This window comes from Dendrobium catenatum, unplaced genomic scaffold (genome assembly GCF_001605985.2).
Source record: "Dendrobium catenatum unplaced genomic scaffold, ASM160598v2 fragScaff_scaffold_1220, whole genome shotgun sequence".
NCBI lineage: Eukaryota > Viridiplantae > Streptophyta > Magnoliopsida > Asparagales > Orchidaceae > Dendrobium > Dendrobium catenatum.
Window position 1 is genome coordinate 3,990,573 of NW_021319682.1, and position 16,550 is coordinate 4,007,122.

Below are 16,550 nucleotides of genomic sequence, written 5' to 3' on the forward strand. Positions count from 1 at the left end.
AACATATAACTTTTGGGCTACATGTTGAGGAATTCTCCTTAACTTTTGGAGCCAAGAAGAGAAAGTAAGAATCCAACATTTAGCGTTTGGGCTAAATGTTGGAGAATTCTCCTTAGCTTTTAGAGCTAAAGAGAGAGAAAATCTCCTATGATTTGGAAGTTAGAGGAGAGTTGGGGGGAATATGCAACTTATGAATTACAAATTCGCAACTGTCCTTGAACATTTTTTATGTCAAAGAGAGGGTTGCACCCTTCCAACTTGGGTTGAAAGGATGGATTGGAAATAGGACCATTGAATCCTATGTTTGGGATAAAACTACTTGTTTTTTGTTCAACAAGTAGGTTGATTTGGAACATGATTGATTCACTCAACATAGGTTAAATAAAAGAGAGTTTCATACAACTTTTGAGTTGTAGAAAGTAGAAAAGAAGATGCAACTTTGGGCTACAAGCTTCTGAAACCTCTTTGAACATTTGGTGTTCAAAGAGGGGGTGGACACTCCTAATTTTGGTTTAGGAGAATGATGGGATTTACTACAACTTTTGAGTTGTAGAAACGAGAGAAGGACTATACAACTTACGGGTTGTAAATCCATGAATGTTCCTTGAACATTTGATGTTCAAAGAGACAAATTCATTTGCCTAAATTAAAGCTAGGCGAATGGAAAGGAATTTAAAGGTTTCCTACAATTTAGGCTTGTAGGAAAATAGGTGGTCAAAAATGCAACTTAAATATTACAATTTTGAGGAGTTTCTTTGAACGCTCGGTGTCCAAAGAGGGGATTCATCCTCCCAATTTGAGTTTGAGAGCATGAAGATGGGTTTGGATGCTCTCCTACAATCTTGACTTGTAGGAAAAAGGGAGGGAAATGCAACTTAGAGGTTGCAATCATAGAAATCCTTTGAACATTTGGTGCTCAAATGAGATGTTCACTTGCCTAATATGTACCTAAGCAAATGAAAGGGAAGAGCTCAAGGTTTGATCTCAAGCTTGAGTGCTTTACAACATGATGCATTTAGAATTTTGAGGAAATCCACGATACAAAGCATGAAGAGGATTAAGTATTCTCCTATAGTTTGAAGTTGTAGGAGAAGGAGAATTAGGATTTGAGTCCTAAGACTAAGAGAACATTCATTGGTTTTGTGTTCTAACGAATAAATAATTTGATAAACTCCCTACAACTTTGGGGTTGAAGGAGGGATATGTAATTTGAGATTTACAAAATTTCATGATTGTTCTTTGAATATTTGATATTCAAAGAGAGATGATCATTCACTTAATTTGGATTAAGTGAATGGAGAAGAAAGACTAGGATTTAGATTCTATGTCTAAGCGAGATGTTCAATTGTTAAAACTAGGTTCGAACAAATTGAAAGAAAGAACTTAAGAGTTTGGTTCTAAGTTCAATAACCCCATGTAATAGTAAGTAGAAGTTTAGGAGAAGCTTCAAATTACTATACATGAAGGGAGAAATGACATTTGTTTGTTGACTTTGCGTTTCGACAAACAAAGAAGGGGAAATAACCTAGGATTTGGTCCTAAAGTTAAAAGACTCGTGAAATGATATGTTTAAATGCTTGAGGAGCCTTAGAATATCTTGCATGAGAAGAGATTTGTTGGTTTTATGTTCCAATAACGAGGATAGGAGAACTTGGAATTTGGTTCCAAGTTTCAAATAACCCATGCACTCCAACACTTGGAGCTTCGAGAACTCTCCATGCATTGTACATGGGAGAGGATTGTTCCTTTGTTAATTTCATATCTTAACAAAGAAATGATTGGACTTAGGATTTGGCCTTAAAGTCTTGAAGTTTCATGTAATGCAATATTTAGATCCTTGAGGAGACCTCAAAATATTACACATGAAGGAAAAATAGTGTTTAAAAGCAAGCTCTTTATACTTGTTGGAATTGATGCAACATAGAGCTTAGAACTTTGAGGAAGTTCTAAGCATCAAGTTTGAAAGGAGATGTGCATGAGAAAGAGAATTCCCCATGAATGTTTTGGACTCATGAATGTTTTGGACTCATGAAAAGAGGAGATGCACACTTGAAAGGAATTTCCCTACGTCCTTTAGAGTGTTTTGGGGACTCAATTAGGAGAGGGAAGAATTGATTTCCTAAGGTTTTGGGGAGGTTTCTAAACCAATTTTGGCATGATCTAGAGAATTTGGAAGTTAGTGATCCTAGCAAGAGATCTAGGAAACATGATTTTGACTCATGTTAAGATATGAAAACATATATAAGGCTTCTAAGAACAATCCAATCAATTTTGTCATGAATGATAATTGAAGGTTTTCTGGGAAGACCCTAAAGATCAATTTCAATAGGACTTGGTTTATTAAAACATTGATGCGAGGTTTCAATCTCTAAGGATTTTGATCATTGCATTCGATGATTGGATTTAGAAAATCACACAAATGGAGTTAGGTAAACTTGAGCATGAGGGCTCATGGGCCTTTGAGGGCCCATGCCATATCTCAAACCCACTTCAAGGTTAGATAAGCCCATTTAGTTAATTTCCAAATCCTAAATGTGATGGATATAAACCAACAATGATCATCACTTGTGTGCTCAAAATTTAGTGAAAAGATCAATCATGAGTGATTGTTCATAGACATTGTGGGGTTTACAACATAGACCTTTAAGGGTCTATGGGAAACTCCACAATGATTGGTTGTCAACGATATTGTTTCCAACCAAACACATTCATTAGACATTCACTGACTTATAGAGACTATCAATTCCTACATTCAAACTCTCCAAAGTTTATATTGTTTTTTTGTCATGACACAGAAATTAGATAGTTCGCATGCTAGAGGATCATTCACCATCATTCTTATCCAAGAGAATTAAGAGATGCAAAGCATGTTTAAGTAATTCAAGAACACATGAGGGTTTGGCTTATGGCTCTTTAGAAACCCACACTTACCACAAGATTGTCCCATATATCAAATGAACATGCTTAATGGTCTCCCAACAATTCTAAGAGCATGCAATCCTTAGAGAAAGAGACCTACGCTATCTTATTTAGGTCAATTTTGGCATAATCTAAACCATAAGTACCATGCAATTGATTTTGTCAAATGCATAGCCTCCAAATTTGGATGCTATGACGATGAAGCCTAGGTTTGTTATAGGCGACGGTTTGAACACAATATGAATGCTATTACATGCATTTGAAAGGAGTTGGATACCAATCCAACACCCCAACGCGTATTGTCATGTCTCTTTGGCTCTCACAAGTGAGCAAACAAGTGAAATACATGAATTTTTCACTGTTTTGCGGAGAGAACTGAGAACAAAGGGTTTTGGGGAAGCAAAAATGAAGCTTTCTAAGGGCCTTAGAGCTTTTCCTAAGTTTTCAAGGTTTTACCTCTCCCAAGTTGTCCAAGCGCTCCAATCCAGCTCCAAGAACAGTCCACGCTAACGAGGAGGAAGAATTTGTTGTCCAAAGCGCTCCGAACAGTTGTCCTTTTGAACAGTTGTCCTTGATGTTAGAAGGCTCCCGGACGCTGCGTAGCTGCTGTCCAAGCTTTTCCCAACGTTCCGCTGCTGTCCAAGCAACTCCAGAGGGTGAATTTGCTGTCCAAAGTGCTCCGGACAGCAGTTTTTGATGTTTGAAGGCTCCTGGAAGTCATCGCTTGCTGTCCAAACGTTCCAAACAGCAATTTTCACTGTTTTGAGGTCACCGGAGTTGAATGAAGGGGTGGAAGAAGTCTCCACAGCAAGTAGACAGACTCCAAGTGCCTCCACTATACTCCAACACTTACCCCTTTTGCTTGAGAGAAAGAAAAGAGCAGGTCTTTGCTCTTCCACTTGAAGAGATGGAAGAAAATAGAAAGAAACTTCCCTCTTTTAGTCCAAGGAAGAAGAAAACAGCAGCAAAGAACATGCACAGGTTCAGCCGGCCTGTAGAAGCCTACCCGAACACCTCTCCTTCCCTCTTGGTCTCTCTCGATTGCCTGGAGACAGACGTCCTGGAGGGCCTGGGCTTGAGGAACTGGCGGCCTGGATGACCTCACAGGAAGAGCTCCCCGCATCCGCCACCTTCTTCCGCGCCTGGAGACGCACGCAAAAGGGGGCGGAATCCCTTCTCCCGCTCCTTTCTCTCGCTCTCTCTGTTCTCTGGTTCATGACGGACCAAAAAAAACGGGGGAGCCGAATGCTCCCCCTCTCCCTTTGTGTGCTCTTGGAAAGCACGAGCAGCAGCCCACTCAAGCTGCCTCGTTGTGCGAATTGAAGAGTTTGATGTAAATTGGGTGAGATTTTACATAAAATATGAGCCCTAGATTTGGAAATTTTGATTTGGGAGGTTAATATAGCCTCAATTGATAAATTAGGGATGAAAATTGAGCCCGAATCGGACTTGACTCAAACCGATTTGGGTTGGTTTGTGTCTGAGTGGGTCCGATCAAGTTAATTTTGTGAAATTGAACTCGAATCGGCGCCGGATTGCGTCGAATTGGGCTCTAAAACAATCGACGGGGAACCGATTTGATTTAAATTTGATTAAATTGAATTGAATTTAATTAAATTTAGGTTAATTCAATGAAATTAAAATTTAATTTCAACAAATTGGGGTCCTATTTCACTTCGACGGCGTTCAATTGAGTGGATCGAGCACGATCGAGCCTAGTCGGGCTCGAGTCGACTCGATCCGGGCTGGAATTTTGTCGATGTGAAAATATATGTCAACAAACGAGCCTCTTTTCCAAATAATTTTGACATATTGGACACGTTGGGCCTAGTCAATTTTTGAATGGGTGATGTTTAAGCAACTATAAGTGTCATTGAGGAATTTTAACCTGATTTCGGCGACGTCACGTCCATTGTTTGTCGTCTGAGTTCTGTTTTCTTAAATTGAGCACGAATGTCTTTTCTTGATAACTTTGCGCTACTGATGCATCGGTCGAGTTTAACAAGCAAAGCAGGAACCCATTCGTTGATTATGAATGTGATCAGGTGCTTCAAACCTAATTTGCACAATCTAGAGTTGTTGGTCACCTCTTCATTATTTTTGACAAAATCAACAACAAGATAGGTCCATTCGTGATAAGCTCGATGCTCCAAAAGCATCAGCGCAACCTATTCCATGAAATGGTTGATTTTTTTATTCTGATCGATGGGTTTAAAAATCGATTTGCGCGATCTTAAGTCCATAAGTCATCCACTTCATTATTTTTTACTAAATCAACTACAATGGGTTCGATTCATCACATCCTTGTTGCTCAATAAGATTTGACACAATCTGTTGCACGAAATGGTTGACATTTAAATAATTTTGATTTGTGTGATGTGTCTCGAACCACTTTCATGAGATGGCTTTCGCCGCATTTGAGCATATAATTTGTGGAGCATATATGAAGGTCAATACTCAACATTCATCACTAACTAAAAAATCTCTTGTTTTTTCATATTGTCAATCATATGGTAATTCTAGAATTCAATATCTATTTTGGTTATCTTTGAGATACATTTATATGATCTTTGTTAAACATCAAACTTTTTACAATTGAAATGCAATTATTCATTAGGAAACACTACCATTTTGAAAACGGCTATCTAGCATAAGCAGGATCCTCCAAGTTTAATGATAATTACTTCTAACCTATGTTGCACCGATACACCTATTTATGAAGGCGTGCTGTATCCGATACACCGATACACGGATACACCTCAGATACTCCACTGATACACGGATACACCTCCGATACTCCACCGATACGTGTCGGATACGCCAAAGATGTATCCAATTAAAATACTATTTAATTTCAAAAGGACACGCGTATCCGATACACGTGTCCATTGAAAGACAAACTTCGTATTTACTTCTGCGGCTGCGAGCAAAGCTCTCTCATTTCCGAGATGGATTTGAGTCTCTTGATGATATGAGAATATTAGAAATTACTAATCTTTCACTTAATGAGCCTGAATTAAAAGCTATGATATTTATTGAAGATGATATAGAAGTTCAAAGACAAACCACTGAAAAAGCTAATCATATCATTCCTTCTATTGAATAGTTGAAACTTTATGTGCTAGATAATTTATGTTTATGCTTTTGTTGTTGTACTAGACATTTAATGCTTACTTATATTTTGATATTATAAGCTACAAGGCTACAAATGATGTTGTTGTCATTTTTTTTTGTAATTTCAAATATTATGCTTTGATTGCTTTCTTAATTTTTATGTATGATTTATAAATTATGATGTCGTGTCCGCGCCGTACCCGTATCTTGTATTTTTAAGAATTGACGTGTCCCGTATCCGTATCGTGTCGTATCCGTATCGGTGCAACATAGCTTCTAACGAACCAAAGAATATAACCTTTATTCAAAATTCCTCACCACCTTACCCAATCTAACATCAATAGATTAATATTTATGGTATGGTCATAATAATTATTTATTATCAGCGTGCTACAAAAAATAAAACCAATTTTCAAACAAAAAATAATCATTTAATTCAAAGAAAGTCATGTAGTAATTACTTTCATACCATTAAACATACATCAATTCAAGGTGTGATAGAAAGTATATTACTTCAATGGTGAAGATTCAACAACACTTAAAAAATAATTTTTTACATGTTTCTATTACACCTTGTGAAACTCCCAGCGTTTGTGAAAGATAGAAAACAAAACTTACAGACTTCATTTCAGCCAAAAATTAAATTATCCACATATGTAATATTGTGAATCTATGATGCCATTTACAGCAAAGGCTATGATGCCATTTACAGCAAAGGCTATGCCCTATTTTCTAGTGATTTAGAGGTTCTAACCAGATTGGTTGCTCAATTCTTGTAGAGAACATAAGCTATTATTCTATACACTTTTATTATAGAAAATAATCAAGATAGTCCCGGGATTATATATGGGGGGCTATTTTAGTCCCGGATAACTTAATGCATCTAATTTAGTACCTTAACTCTTCAAATTTAATCCAAATTACTCTAACCATTACAATCACTAATTAGGTTTATGAAAGTTCATTAAAATGATTGACATGGACAGAAAGTTTGCCTAAACAATGATTCCAACTGTTATGATCAAACTCTTTTAGTGAACTCACCTTAACAAGAAAAGTAAAATGAGATAAGCAAAATAAATGGATTTACTATTTCAATATCATAGAATTGAAGCCCTCAAACAAACTATCTGTGTAAGACAAAAGAAAGCTACGGAGGAAAAATGTAATAAATTGAATGCATGGTATGATCAGAACATAAACTAAATATACTCACTGAATGTAGAAGTTCATTACAGGCGATGACAAGAATTGTTCAGGATTAAGGCATTCCATGTCTGAGTATGAAAGTGCTACAGATTCTGGGTCATTCCTGTAAGGAAAGATCACAAAGATATTGAGTTGAAGCAATAACCAATTCATTAGCTCGGTATGACTCCACATCATATCTTAGCTTTAGATCCGCACCTTGAAGGATAATATAATTTTACTTCCTTCCTGGAAAAAGAATGGCAACTATCAAACTCACATTAAGACTTCTACAGAAGACGTACATGCTTGGAGCGTGAGAAACTCCATAGTTTGCCAAAAGAAGTAGGAAAATTCTAACCCACCATTCATCACTTGGTCCATCTATTTTCTCCCCACATAGATCTTCATCATCAAGAAGAACGACATCCTCAACCTTCATTTGACAAATCAAGCAAGCCAACATGTAATGGTATAAAGTTAACAAAGCGTTTAGATTCAAATTCAACAAATCAAGCCTAAATTAAACTAAGTTAGAGTAATAGGAGAATATTTGATTTGGTAAGCCGCTGACAGGAGAATAGACAAAAGACTGAAAAGGGGATAAAAAAATGAACATAAGATAGGAGAGCATGGCAACATTGGAAACAGGAAAAACGAGGACGGGGATGGGGAAGAGAACAATAAGAAGAAGGCGAAGCAGCTAGGGAGAACCAAAATAAAACAACGGGAATAAATCTAAGTGGCTGCAGCAAAAATAAGATGGATGAGATTTTATAGTTGCTATGATTTTGTAACTTAACTGGAAAATTATAATTTGTTCTCATTGTTCTCAGAAATAAATTGGACCGTCAATGTATTATTGTTCCCATGGAACTGTCAAGGAAACAAATTTCTTCTGCATGATGATGGAGGACTTTCATAGGATCTAGGGTTACTGATACAGATTTAGGAATTGATGCACAGAAATAGATACACATAAAAATAAGTTGTTACAAATTAGTGTAATGTTTAGTCTATTTTAAAGTAAATTAAATACAGAAAATTTGCTCGCAGGGACAAATATAAAGAGCATCTAAAATCATCAATTTTACAAAGGAAGAAAAAATCTAAGAGCAAAATAAGACACCCAAAATCTCGATAAAAAGTACATAACTTAGGGAAAAGAAGAAAAAAAGCCATCATGTAGAAAATCAAGATCTCACATCAGCACAATGAAAAGCTTCCCTCAAAAATTATACTAAAGACTTGCACCAATCAAAAATTCACATTCAACAACACAAATAAGTCGGTTCAAAGCCATGGCATAAGAAGACATACCAAGCTTCTCAGAAGCCCCAAAGGAACAATGCCACTGACCAAAAAGTTCAAGTTCACCTCCCGATTGTAATAAAACTCCAAATTCCCAATGGAACACAAATACCTGGTGTTGCTATGCAATAATGCCAAAACTAAAAAGCCCCCAAAAAAACAATAAAACACGTATTACATGGTCATGTACTACCTCACGATAGTGTTGAAGTTCCTAAAAGCCCCAACAAAGTTAAATGCTCCAAAATCAGTGCATCTGATGTGAAACCAGAAATTGTTTCTTAGAAATTAATAAAATTTTGTTAGAGTAATTATAATACAATTTAATGCTTCTCAAATTTGACGATTCAATAAAGATCTTAGAAGTTAACACAGTCTAGGCAAGTCGTTACAACTAAGTTTGCAAGATCTAAAAAATAACAACATCAATCACAAGTAATGAAAATGAATAGCCAACTAGAATCCGGCGGTTAACAATGCGATTTGTCTCGCCTTGAGGCTTAAAATCACTCTTCTACATCTAGGGTTGTCGGAGGAAGAAGAACCACACAAGAAACGAGATCACTCCGAGGTAGACGGCACCAGCGATCCGTAGAGGTGGAGAGGGAGGCTTAGGATGTGGATGTGGCAAGAAATGGCGACCTTCGATGATCCACTCGTAGTCTGCAAATTGTTCGTCGATAACATGCACAAGGGTAGGGAGGATTTGATCCAAGTAACCTCCAACTGTGTCGTCGTCGTGGTCAAACCCCACGTCAAAGAATGGGGATCAAAGTACGTGAATATTCCCGTAGACGTGAAACACCAATCGGCCCTCAAGCTCGGGATCCGCCATGCATGTTCATGGGAAATCTTGGCGTCGTGATAATGAAAGGTGGAGGAATTGTCACCTAGGAAAGGTGCGGCCAAGAGGAAGGGAGGGAGAAGGAGCTCGGGTGGGTGGAAAGGAGGGAGGTGCAAGAATTCTGAGAGAAATTCAGATTTTAGGCAATTAGAGGAAGAATTAATTTGAAAATTCAAATCAAGTCTAAGAGGGAGAGAGGGGCGGCCAAGGGGAGAGATTTGGGGCTGAATTAGTGGAGATTGGGAATTAATTTGGGAGAGAGAAGGCATCCAAGGAGAGGCCGGCCAAGCTAGAGGAGAAAGGGGAAAGGTTTTGAGGAGGTGGGGCCCACTTGATTATGCAATTGATTTGAATAAATTCTGAAATAATTTCAGCTTTAAACACAAAAGAGCTTTCCTAAATTACATGTGAGCATTATGTAGCTTTTGAATTTCAAATTTTAGAATTGAAATCCCATTATGAGGATGGCCTAAAATTTAGGAATTATTTTGGAAGGTAATCAAAGACTCTTGGAGATTTGAATTTCAAATTCAAACCAAGGGGGAGAGGCCGGCGGGTAGAGTGGGCAAGAGGGGGGGAGACGGGAGAATGGGGCAAGCGGGCTGGACGGGTTTGGGGGCGGTCGGCCGGCTACTTGGGCGGCCCAGGTGGCCGACGGCAAGGGCTGAAGGGGAAGGGGAGAAGTAGGGATAGAAAATCAAGGAGAAAATCCGGATGACTTGGATGAAAACTTCAAACCTCATGCACCTACTTCATTAGAACTCACAAAGAGATCTACAAGCTCCACCTTTCAAGAACTCACTAAGAGATCTTGAAGGATGACACAAACTCCCTAAGAGATCAATAGAGGAAAATTTCATTCATTCAAAAACTAAAAACCAAATACAATGATAAAGCCTATATATAGGCCAACCGAAACTAAAAGTCAAAAAAATACAACATTGCCCTTGGGCTACAATAAACACTAACTCCCTCATAAGGGTACAAATGGAAAAACATGAAATAGAACATGCATGAATACATCAAAAATAAAGACTCTGAATCATGGCCGTCGCTCGACGACCTCTTCGATGGTATGTGTGCCGGAATCTTCTATGGATGTCCTCATCAGCATCTTACAGTAGTGCAAACATTTTAAAGTCCCTAATGGAGAAAAGAAAACAAAAATTGTCTCACAGATTCCTCCATAATCATGCTACCTCCAAAAATAAGACTTAGTGTCACTTCACAATGATGCTAGCATTTCAAAATATTTAAAATAGTGCAAAGACTTCGATACATCTCACAATGATCCCAACAAAAACCCTATACAACAACCACGGGATTTTATATGGCCACATGATGGCTTGAAGATTTGAAGATGCCCAAAAAAAAGAAAAAGAGACAAGCACATGTCCTCAACAAGTATATTAAGTAAATGCATACGACAAAAGGGGTGCCCCTACTTATGACAGCTAGAGATCATCTTATCTTCTAATAATGTTTAATTATATATGCTAGTATCATACCTACTGATATTATATATCATGTACTCAACTTTTATTGTATTAATTCTAAGGCATTTATCTTCTAAACATTTCCACATTTCTTCTAATTTTTCATATTATTTAATAGACATCCCACTAATCATAACTACACAACCTGTAAATAGATTGGAAATTAGTTGAAAAACCAAATGGCTAAAATAATAAAATTAATCTTAAATGTAATCATATGCCATCTTGAATAACACAAGCAAACAATATAAAGCAATAAAGCATTACAAAATAGAGCCTAAAAGAGAGAAATTAGGATTCTAGTTGATCTAAAATATTATAAGGTCGTATAGAAGCTACATTATAAAGATTGAAAGAGAATTTTGTAATTCTCATTTGGGTAGACTGTCTTAATTATTAAGGTTAAGTGAAATGGAAGATAAAATTGGGTCTGATAGCAATTGTTACTTTATTTGCTTTTGTTGAGTAATTTTTTGTTAGCATGCTATTTATAAACAAAAAAAAAAAACTTTTGATCGCTTGATTAGGCTTCTATGGCAATGTTAGGAAAATTCTATCGTATTGAAGTGAAAACATTATCTCCTTATTGTTCATCAGTAGTAGTTGTCAAAGGCCTTGTCAAGAGGTTTGTATTAAAATAACACATGGATAAGAAATAAAAGTGAGCGAATGATAAATATCATTGATGGCCAAAAAGTATTTTAATTTTGAGTAAGCATGGATAAATTTGATCTTTTGTCAATCAAAAAGGCCAACTACAATATTTGGATGCAGCAAAGTGATTGACGCCTTGCATTCAAAGAAATAAATTATTGCCGAGTTTTTATTTGAAAAATAATTGCAACGCAATGGAATGAAAAAGGTATAATTCTCGGTGGGATAGCTATCACTAACAAATCGTAGCACATTGGTGGATTAGTGAGCCTATTTGAAAATGACATTTCTAATAAGTTAGACAACAACTAACAAAAGTTAAATTAATAGAAATTTTTCAAAATATTGTGGTTTACAATTCCTATATCATTTGAAATTTTATGGGTGTAAAATTGATGATTATTAGTCAATATTATTAGAAGCTCAAAATATACTAAGTAGGATGGGCTTAATTATATTGGATAAATAATATAAAAGAATAAAAATATAAATGAGAATGTAATTTGAAGAGTTATTGAAGGTTTAAAAAATATAAGTTCTTCAAGAATGCTATCCTATAAGAGAATATGATGGGACACAAGAAAATAAATTTGATAAAACCACAATTTAGACGGTATAATATATGAATTTGAGTCTTAGGGGGGAAAAAGTCACCAATAATCAAGCTAAGAGTAAATAAATAAATAAAAAAATGTTAAAATGGATAACTTGCAAAACTAAAAAGGATAAACAAAAAAATTATTATTTTATAAATAAGAAGAGTAGCAATCATTGAAGATAAGTTAGTTGAAAAAACTCTTACGCAGCTTTGAAATGACCAACAATAGGTATAAATTAATTTTAAAAATTAGGGAGGAAATGAGGTAAACTATAGTTAACAAGGCTAGATGTGCAAAATGATTTGAAAAAAATAAAACTAATGCCTCAAACAACAATAAAAATAATGAATATGAGAATTAAGATTCATGAAGTTGAAGCCTAATTAGTTGGGATAAACTAATTTTGATGAAGTTTTAAGTTTCATTGATTTCAATAATTTCTAAGAATCCAAAGAGAAAAAAAGATCAACATAACAAGTAAAAAGGCAAATGGCTATTTTATCAAATTCAATATATTCTTTCTTGCTTGATATTGATCACTGAAGTCGAAGATATGCTATAGGAGCCTATGAATACAAGTAACCATAATCCCAACGATATAGAGAGGGATGAAGAAAGAGAAACAGAATGAAGAGGAAACAGATGAGGTTCTCTTATTTTTCTTTATAGACTTTGCCAAAGGCATTAAACAAATGAGTTGCATGGACAAGAACAAAAAAATAATAATGCAGAGCACCGAAGAAGGTAGGATTACTAAACAAAATTAAAACTTCATAGTAGAAGGAGAGGATGCAGATAATGGCTGCTAAAAAGATCTAGCGAGGAACTTCAAAATAAGGGTATCCATAGTTCGCACATTAAAGTTATTATCTATAAATGCATAAGGGAATAAATATTCTACCCTCAGGGTATTCAGCTCAAACTAATTTTAAATAAAGCTTTACATAATAAAATCAAGGGGAAATAAATACACCTACCTTCTCAAACTCCCACTCTAGCAAGTCCCAGTCCAAGCAAGCTCTCCTCCTGAAAGACCAAGTACACAACAGAAAATTAATATTTCTAGGTCAGATACGATAGGCCATTTACAGATGTTGAATATCCGCAGGAATAATATTCAGCATAAGTTTAAAAAGCAGCATATATAAGAGACCAACGTTCCCAGAACAGTCCACAAAGTACTACAGCTGATCAAAGTCATCAAGTAGAAGTGCAAACTCCACATTAAAGTGCCAGCTTTCGAGTACAGCCAAGATTCACAAAAAATCTGCACGGTGTTTTTTATCGTTTTGGTTATTATCTATGTTGCACCGATACGGATACGGCAACACGGATACGACACGATATGGATACGGGACACGTCAATTCTTAAAAATACAGGAAACGGATACGGCGCGGACACGACATTATAATTTATAAATCATACATAAAAATTAAGAAAGCAACCAAATCATAATATTTTGAAATTACAAAAAAAAAAAAGTAACATCATTTGTAGCCTTGTAGCTTATAATATCAAAATAAAAGTAAGCATTAAATGTCTAGTACAACAACAAAAGCATAAACATAAATTGTCTAGTACATGAAGTTTCAACTATTCAATAGAAGGAATGATATGATTAGCTTCTTCAGTGGTTTTTCTTTGAACCTCTATAACACCTTCAATAAATATCATAGCTTCTAATTCAAGCTCATCAAGTGAAAGATTAGCAATTTCTAATATTCCCATATCATCAAGAGACTCAAATCCATCTCGGAAATGAGAGAACCTCGCTCGCAGCTACAAAAGTAAATACGACAGGTCTTATTTTTCGGATTTTTTTTTGTTTTTCAACGGACACGCGTATCGGATATGCGTATCCTTTTGACATTAAATAGTATTTTAATTGGATATGGCAAAGCCGTATCCGACACGTATCGGTGCTGTATCGGAGGCGTATCGGTGTATCGGATACAACACGCCTTCATAAATAGGTGCATCGATGCAACATAGACTATTATCAATCACCTTAATGGCATCTATAAGCCCACGTATACATTCACATCTTCATGCTAGATATAGTCTCTTGTAACCATATTTTTATGATCACATTTCATCAAAAAATTTGTGCTTAGCCTTTGCCGGAAAACTTTCAAAGGGGATCCTCCTGTATGCTAGCAAAAAGGGAATAAAATAGCACTACAAAGAAAATGCAGTAAAAAAATAAAGTAAAATGTAAGATTTAACAATATCTAAATGTGGTTCAAAGTAAATTAAAAGTAACGAAAGATTCCCTAAATAAAAACTAATTGAGAAGAGAGAAAAAGTAAAACAATGCATAACCTTTTAATTAATCTTTTTTTAAAGAAAAACATTTCCTTACTTCTAGAAGAGCATCATAGCGGTCAATAAAATATTTGAAGATTACACTGAATATTGATGAATCAGGGAGCACCATATTCAAAGTATTGTCATCATAAGAAACCACAGAAAATTTACAAGTAACATGAAATGCACCTCTTAGATAACAGTCTAGATGACTTCCTCTGCGGCTGAGAACATAAGTTCGAAGATTGAGCTCCCCAACAACTAGCAAAGGGAAGCATCTGTTCACGGATATCAGTAAAGCATCGAGAGAACTTATCTTTATATGAAAATTCATCAGCCTGTGAGCGCATGTGAAGTTTATGTACTTTCCTATGGATCTGCAATCCAATTTTCGGTAAACTCTCGTCCTTATCACTTTCTATAAGGCTTAATTCCTCCCCGAATGCAGCATCTGCCTAAGAATTCAATAATTTTGCATTTGCAAGCAAACACAGAAGGTATTCAGTGATACAGTAAGAGAAATCAACATAAGCTCACCTTGCTGGCATCTGTCCCTGAAAACAAGATATCAAATGAATAGCAAGAGGGAAATCAAGCCATGCCATTTGTCCATACTCATTGAGCAATGCAAAGCATAAAGATGTCAAGTTGACTTAAAAAGATAAAAAATAAATAGACAGATCACCTCTATAAAAATATATTAACCATATAAAAGAACAATCAGAATTGTCATCTTAAATGAAACAAATCCTTGTACAAAATCCTCTTTTCTTCTGTTGTTTGCGGGTCAAAAAAGTTTTCACTAATACTTACAAATATCTTGGGAATAAGGCTGTTGAAGCTTTGAAGTGAGGAAAGAATTTGGTTAAGACATGTGTAGAACCGATTTATGATGCGAGTGGCTGCTAAAATAGCATCTCCTCAATATTATTTTGAAGCATTCTTTAAAAAAGAAGAGCTCTTATGGTAGCAAGTATGTGACTTTTCTTTCGTTACACCCCATTTTGTTAAATATGTACATACATATAAGAAGATGCATGTATTATTTATTTGTCTTGGAATTAAAAGAAACGAGAATGATTTAGAAAATCTTTTGCATTACATGTCTGAATCTTTCAATTTGAATATCAAATTAATTTTTTATCATGTTGAAAAGTAGGGAAGTGGCATTTATATAACTTTTGGGCTTTAGTAGAAAGATTCATATCACAGAGGTTGAATTATCAATAAAGGAAACAAACCATCAAATTCTAGATAAGTTAAGTGAAGAGGATAGCCCCCAATTAAGGCTTCGGTTTCTTGGGTTATTTATTAGAAAATTAGTATGTTTATGTTTTTCTATAACACAAGTATCACAATAAAATTCTTCAATATTAATATTTTTAATAACAAAAGAAACATAGCTTTGAGAATAACAAAAAAAGGAATGGTCAAGTGGGTGCTTGAGTCATATCCTTTCTTTATTGGATTTAAAGATTTCATTAAAAAATATAATAAAATAGATAGAGTGGAGCTTCCTTGATCATTAGGTTCCTCAATGAGAAATAGCAAGACCAAATGTGATGTGAAATATATGCATGGAAACAAGAACTGCTTGGGGATTTTAATATATGATTATTAAAATTTTGCTAATTATAGAATTAATGCTTACCCAAGTTAGGTTTCAGAATTATCAAGTTAAAATTATGTAAGGCGTGCGGTTACAACTAGATTACCGAGATAATATCAAATTGACAACATATAAATAGAGAGTAATGTTATGGCGAGAAACAATAATCCATGGTTAACAAATAGAACTATTCACCTTGGGTCCCTCACTCACGCTCTTGACGGTGGAGCTTTAACGGAGGAAGATTGAGAGCAAACCGAGCGATGCCACTAGGAGACAAATGGCGCCCAAAGTATAGTACGTTGGAGAAGTAGCCGGAGGCGGGTAATCCATGGGATGACTAGTGAGCCTCCAACGTCCGGGAAGAATAAAATCTGTGGTCGATCTCAGGATCGGCCATGCACCGATGACGATGAGGTTGGGAGAGGAGGTCGTCTTCTTCTCTTGGCTTCAAGTTTCATGAGCAACTAAGTTTTCCCAAGAGTGGGGATGCAAGGGAGGGGGAGCG

At 35.8% G+C, this 16,550-nt stretch overlaps 1 protein-coding gene across 6 annotated transcripts in view; it reads right to left on the reverse strand.

The window, feature by feature from the left end:
- Positions 1-16,550, reverse strand: part of LOC110110057 (ubiquitin-like-specific protease 1D) — a 52,153-nt gene that overhangs the window by 23,067 nt on the left and 12,536 nt on the right. For 2 of the 6 annotated variants that reach the window (XM_020841351.2, XM_028699197.1), the window contains 6 exons: positions 14,971-14,981; positions 14,623-14,888; positions 13,103-13,151; positions 7,587-7,657; positions 7,441-7,470; positions 7,250-7,345 (listed from right to left, as the gene is read on the reverse strand). In XM_020841351.2, coding sequence (XP_020697010.1) covers positions 7,250-7,345; positions 7,441-7,470; positions 7,587-7,657; positions 13,103-13,151; positions 14,623-14,888; positions 14,971-14,981 — 523 coding nt within the window. Of the gene's footprint in view, positions 1-7,249; positions 7,346-7,440; positions 7,471-7,586; positions 7,658-13,102; positions 13,152-14,622; positions 14,889-14,970; positions 14,988-16,550 lie in introns of all 6 variants that reach the window. The other 4 variants (XM_020841350.2, XM_020841353.2, XM_020841352.2 and 1 more) reach the window with 2 other exon arrangements.